The sequence below is a fragment of the Rattus norvegicus genome, chromosome 2 (genome assembly GCF_036323735.1).
Source record: "Rattus norvegicus strain BN/NHsdMcwi chromosome 2, GRCr8, whole genome shotgun sequence".
Taxonomy (NCBI): domain Eukaryota; kingdom Metazoa; phylum Chordata; class Mammalia; order Rodentia; family Muridae; genus Rattus; species Rattus norvegicus.
Genome location: NC_086020.1, coordinates 200,036,945 through 200,043,452, shown reverse-complemented (window position 1 = coordinate 200,043,452; position 6,508 = coordinate 200,036,945). Strand labels below are relative to the sequence as shown.

The 6,508-nt window shown below is 40.8% G+C and overlaps 1 protein-coding gene across 2 annotated transcripts in view; it reads right to left on the bottom strand.

Moving 5' to 3' along the window:
• Positions 1-1,108: 1,108 nt before the first annotated feature.
• The window catches only part of Vav3 (vav guanine nucleotide exchange factor 3), a 342,484-nt gene continuing 337,084 nt past the window's right edge, over positions 1,109-6,508 (bottom strand). The window contains exons 26-28 of one of the 2 annotated variants that reach the window (XM_017590775.3): positions 6,017-6,100; positions 3,850-4,001; positions 1,109-3,248 (exon numbers count right to left, since the gene is read on the bottom strand). In XM_017590775.3, the coding sequence (XP_017446264.1) occupies positions 3,207-3,248; positions 3,850-4,001; positions 6,017-6,100 (278 nt within the window). In that variant the 3' untranslated portion in view covers positions 1,109-3,206. The remainder of the gene's footprint in view (positions 3,249-3,849; positions 4,002-6,016; positions 6,101-6,508) is intronic. The other variant, NM_001191714.1, reaches the window with a different exon arrangement.

The following is a 6,508-nucleotide window of genomic DNA, read 5'->3' as shown; positions in this document are numbered from 1 at the left end:
AAAACAAAGCCTTTGCTCTCCATTGTACTCAGAACAAAGACAGCGAGCTCATGATTGAGCATCTGAATACATGTTTTATGATTCCTGGAGCAAAGGAGAGACCAAGATTATTTTTGAATACCTACTATGCACCAGCATTCATACAAATAGCGTTTTTCATATGTTGTCTTCTTCTTCTTCAGCTCTCATATAATTATCATTTATCATAAATAAAGAAATATTTACTCTGGAAAGCCAGTGGCAGAACTAGGTCTGAACTCAGATCTAATTCATACAGAAACTCTGTCTTCCTGGGACATCAGTTGATTCAACTCCCTTCTCAGAGGGATTCATTTAGAACCTACAGACTTTCCACTTCAATCTAATAAATGAGTCTGAATTATGTTTAGGGAATTAAAAAGTTAGACAGTAACTATCTAATCGTCTACTTGAGAATGACAGTGATGATAACGACAAAAGTTGGTTTTAGGGACTAGGAGGAGCAGAATAACTGAATTCTGAACACATTTCCAGCTATCTACATCCTTATTTATTTATCAAATAGCTTTTTCGTGGCAGTGTGAGCTTCAAAATACTCTTATCTTTTTCCTCTATAAAGTGTGGAAGAATGCGGTAATGATTATACCGGTAACAGCCTGATGGCTCATGTCTTGTCACCTACTTACCAGCCATGTGACCTCTGGAATGTTGTAACCTAATAATATGCCACAGCATCCTCACCTGAAAATAGCAATGATGCAGGATAATGGGGTAGCTTTAACTGCACATAAGGGTTTTAGTATACCATATAATACCTCACTAGTGTTCGGAATAGATGCTACTGGCAAATGCAGAGTTTAGCTTATGATAATTTTGATAGAAATTCTGAACTTAAACCCAACCAAAATCAGGGTTAGTACTCCTTAGCTAATTACGAGGTTGGAATCTGTGGTATAAGACCATTCAAAGATAAAAACCTTCAACCTTCAAGAAATCATACTGTTTGCATAGAATGCAGAAGACCTTTGGGTTCTATCCCTAGTACCCCATGCGTGCATGTGCACCCATGTGCGTACACACACACACACACACACACACACACACACACACACACAAGAAATACTCTTAATGCAAGTAGTAACTATTTTATTGACATATTTACAAAATATTACAAAGTAAAATGCCATTCTAACTCACCATATTACACAGGGGCTACAGACAGGCAAGACAAAGTCTATGGAAAACATTTATGTCTGTCTTTGGTATTAGAAATCTACACAGGTCATGGCATTTAAAATCTCCAATACAAAGTATTAAATGTAGACAAAGTCATCATTGGTAATGTCATGAAGAGAGGCTCTTGTGTCCTCCGCTATGAAACGCTGAGGCCAATGAAATGCAACAGGAAGACCACATTGCACTCGTGAGGCAGGGAGTCTATTGACTGAAATAAACAATACGTGCTACAATACTGTACACAGGAGTGTTTCAACCTGTGGGAAGCTGTACTCTCCATAGCAACACTTGCCAACACTAACATACAAAACATCCCCAAGACACAGATAAGACCTTAAAGGTAGGAATCCATTCCAAGAGTAGACCTTGTCAGCACAAGTTCACTATACAGACATTTTATAAAATACATTTTCATCACCATTTACACATATACAAAAGCTCAATTGTTCTAAAACACAATCACAGTTTACATAATTCTGAGGTAAAGGTCTTGAGTCTATTTAAATGAAAAGTCCTAGCCCCGATGGGGTCTCCTCCAGGGAGATGTGTCCACGAAACAGGCTCTGGCACTCCTGTGAGACAGGAGAGGACAGGTTGCCTCAGCCCTTTCATGTTAGAGGTGACCCCAAAAATCTGGTATCAGAGACACTTAGAGATCACTTCTAAGATAAAAATACCTCTATCTTTTATCCAAGCAGAAACATTTTCTGAATCTTGACAGAACATAGCTACTGCTACCAAAGAAATACTCTACCATGGAAGGGCAAGTTAGTATCTTAACTTGTCAGCCTCAACTAGGGACTCCACGCATCTCAGGAGGAAGATACTTAGACTCCTCGTGGAACACAGTGAAAGCTTGGAGAAAGAAACATGCTGCAAAGTGGATCTTCCTACTGATTAAGACATAGCAAGAAAGGCTTCAGAAGGGAAAACAGAGGAGCCATGAGAACACAGAAATCAGGTTCCTTCTGTCTCAGAAAGAAATGAAGGACTCGGTGTGCCTTTCTTCCCAAATCCTCAATAAAGCTCTTTTGTGCTACCATTAAAAAAAAATAAAAAACAGTGGAAATCAGCAACTATGCCTCGGGTCTCTAGAGAGAAGGAAGGCTTGTGTTCATAGCTATTGCAGCTATATAGTGATATCCTATGGATTGATTACAGCACTTGATCTGTCTCTGTAAACACCTCTACCTCTGGGATTCCTGGCAACCAAGCATGATCTGCCCGGCCACGATTCCTTGTCAGGCATGACATTTCCAAAACACCCTCTGAAACCACAAAAACTGCGAGGCTTTCATACAAAGACACTTCCTTTCAAGTGCTTCTCTTTTTCTTCTTTATAAAGAAGTGTGGAAATATAATCAGGACATCAAATGAATAATTAAAACCCTCTCTGTAATTTATCACTTATGATGCAAACCTGAGCATGAGGCTCTTTTATTTTATCATGAGTAACATCTGGGGATAAAAGTGTTTGCCAGGCAGTGAGTCACCTGTTGAACAATTTAAGACGAGAAATGCTGGATCTCTCCAGCAAGCTGGATCTTTCCCAGATGGCAGACTCTACTTTTTCTTCATGCTGGGAAAAAGCAAAATTAAACTTGTATTTCTTTGTATCATCAAAAACTGTAAGAACAAAGTAAATATGCAGGAAGCATTTCCTAACAGTTGGATCCATGGTGTCTGGCCCAATGAAGAGAAACCTGATGTGTTTGCAGGACTCTTTTGGGGAAGGAAAGCGGTTGGCTTTGCCCTGGTTCCTGACAATGGTAGGCAGGCAGGTTGTTTCTTGCACTGCTCTAGGCAAGCTATTAATCTGTCAGTACCAGAATCTTTAGAAATCCCAGCGTTAAGACTTAGGAAGAGAGAAAAGAGGGTGTTGAACAGCCAAGAACGCTGCTTTCTAAACACTTGAGTTAACTCATAATGGCGTGCAGGTTTCTGTCTGTGTTGCCTGAGATTTTGGTGCAGGATCAACTCTGGATTGGACTTTACTCGTCTTCTTCCACATACGTGGATGGAAACCAGCCCACCTACGGGAGATAAGGAACAGACTTATCAACACCTCTAGTGCTTCAAAGGATTCTACAGACAGAAAATTCCTTATTTTCCCAACACACTAATTATGCTGGGGTTTTATGCTTACTGTGGGAACATTGGCTTAACAGCAAGGACAGGGATAGGCCTCATAAAGATAGTGATAGAAACCTAGTAATAAAATGAGCTTAAACAGGGCTCTAATCCACTAGCTCACAAATGAATACACATATCAGGGCAATATGGGACTCAGCACCATGATTCTATCTCTTTGGTAGGACAGGATATGGATGAAAAACAGAGGTACTCCGTCCCAGTCTTTCCAACAGGGATTGGGAGCTTTTGGAAATGCTTGATGCTTATATAAACTGCATACAGTGGTGCTTAACTACTGACAAAAAGACCGCTCAACTCTTCTGATGTGCCAGTCAACTCGTGGCCCCTACTGTATTGACCCAAGCCATTTTGAATGGCAATGCATGCCTCCAGTCCTTGGCAGCCAGACTGCTGAAAGGACAAGTCCACAACATTATCATGCCAGTGATTGTCCAGCCCTCTCATTCACAAAGAACTGACACAATTGAAGGGCCAACTCACCCTGCCATTTACTTCTCCTCTCCACCAGCCATTTGCACTCATCTTTGTGTAAATCTTCACCATGTCTCCTTTCAATAGGGAGAGCTCCCGCATATCTCTTGCACAGAAGTCATACCGAGCGATGGCAATGCCCAGAACTTTGGGACTTAGCACTGTAAAGAAACAAGGCAGAGTCTGAGTTAGTGTGAAGTCGGTTGCATCCAGCCGTCAGAACCTAATGAGACCATTGCTATTGGTGCTATCAAATGCAGGGCTGTGACTTCCTTACAGATTAGTGACAATGACAGCAGGAGTTTGAAAGCAGCACAGTTGCTGTTTCAATCCAATCAGGTATGATCAAGTTCATTCCAGACAGTTAAATGTCCACTGTTCTGCTTTTGACACTCGTCATAAAGCTTCTGTAAAGCCACGCCAAATGGAAATGACTATGTGAATGGATTTGAGGTAACTTTAACATAAACTTACAACTGAGGACACTATATTCTGTTTCTCAATAGAACCTCTGGGGTGAAGCTTTCTGGTTTTCACCTGGTAACTTCTTTGACTAAATTCTGAGTAACTGAATTCTGGGCTCTGATAAAGTCTATGAAATCAATCTCATCACTTCTAAGTAAGTGACAGTCTCCTCCCCAGTCAACCTTTTTATGTTTAAACCGTCTGGGGTCAACCAAGTTATTATTTCACATATGATTTTGTATATGTGAGGACATGCACGCCAACTTCTTCTTTTCATGGAAACACTGAAATGTTTACTGCACTGTCTAACCAAAATCCAGGACCAAGGTACCATTGCTTTGCTTGATCCTCTGTTTGTTTAATATCCCTGGTGGCAGGAGAGGAGTCAGCCCTGTCTGAAAAGGACTCTCCATTCAGGCTGTGCACGTTTGTTGGTCTCTGGTGCTTCCTAACAGGCTGTGTAGTAACTTCTCCACCTGTTGCTCTGTGGGCGTCATAAAGTGTTTTCAATTATATGTGCTATGATTCTGAGAACAGCTCCCCTGAGACTGGTGGGACTTTATAAATCTTAAATGGTAAAGGAACTTAAGTGTAAGAAAAAGCAACAAATGGAAACGCCATCCATCTGTATTACAGCAGTTCCCAGTGCCCAGGTAGCTCATAATGACCCATGCCACCCTGGAACAGTCCACCTGCTTGGCAACAGGGACCTCAGGCCTATCATTCATGGCTTTATAATGACAGCCTTTTTTAAAGTCTCCAGGTGTCCATCATAAGATAAACGAATGGCAATACTGTAGATTTCAGAACCGTAAAGGGAGTAAAAATAGGTCATTTTATTTTACCATTCAGGACACAAACCACTTTAATGGTTTCCTTCCTGAAAATGGTCCCATTGCCAAGGCACTGTTCTTAAAGTCAGTGCACATAAAAACACCCCTGTGATGGAGAAACCCAATTGTAGACTTGACTGTGTGACCTCGCACAGGCCTCTCAACCCCTCTAGGCCACATTTTTCTCATCTATAAAATGAAAGGTTTGTACTAGCTGACTTCTAAGGCCTATTTCAGAATTCTATGTTCTATAGGGACTTACAGGTTAATTTTTAAAAAACCCACCAGAAAATGTACTTATCTAGGCTCAGAGCCATATAAATGTCATTTAACTCTCCAGGTAATGACAGAAATTCAGATCAAAATGCCTGGACATTTTGAAGAGCTATAGAAACGGTGGAGATGATTCCTCAATTCAAGAAATGCATACTGAATCTTATTCTTCTCTTTGGAGGGGAAGTTGAGACTTTTGGGTCCTTTTTATTTTCTTCATGGAAATGCACAAAAACTGAATTTTTCTCCACTATGACTTCTAGTCTTTCAGACAAGACGGATGATTGCTCAGAGTAGTTCATCTCCCTTTAAATTCCCATTCCCTCACCCATCTCTCCACACTGACACATGGTAAAATATAAAATGTCACATTGAAGTTTATGGCACACACACACACACACACACACACACACACACACACACACACAATGCCATGGCAAACAATGATGCTATAGCCAGGGAAGAGTGACTTGAATGGTGTAATGGAACAACAGGGACTGTGTTTGAGGAGATGAATTTACATGGGAAGCCATACACAGAAGCCAAAATACTGGATTTGCACATAGAAGCAAGTTGTAGAGACATATAAAAGCAGTAAGCAGTACCTGACCAGAAAGGAGTGGAAGAAGGGGGGACAAAGCTGTAGTCTGGAGGAGTTACAAAAGAAAAGCCACAGAACAGAGGAGGGGCTTAGAGAAGGAAAGAAAAAGAAGCAAAAGAGCATTTAAGAGTTGGCACACAAATATCTCTCAATACAATGACTTTGCTGTTTGTAATCACAAGAAAACTGTCACATCCAAGTTGGAATATCAAGCTGTGCTTCTTACCCACCACTCTCCTGTCACCATTTCGAAATGAGAAACATGCCAGACTTTTTCACTTTGATTGACATTAGTTCTGAGATTCAGAGCTGTCTGTCATTCCTTAGGCAAATAGCAAACACGTTGCACGGTGCCACCCAAGTCCTACCCATCCGAGGATGGCCCAATTCCCATTTTGTTACAATAACAGGAAGGGGAAGGCACTCATATAAATATGTTCCTAATGAAAAGCAATATGAATAAGTAGGAGTTTACAAAAACAGTACAGAGCTTACA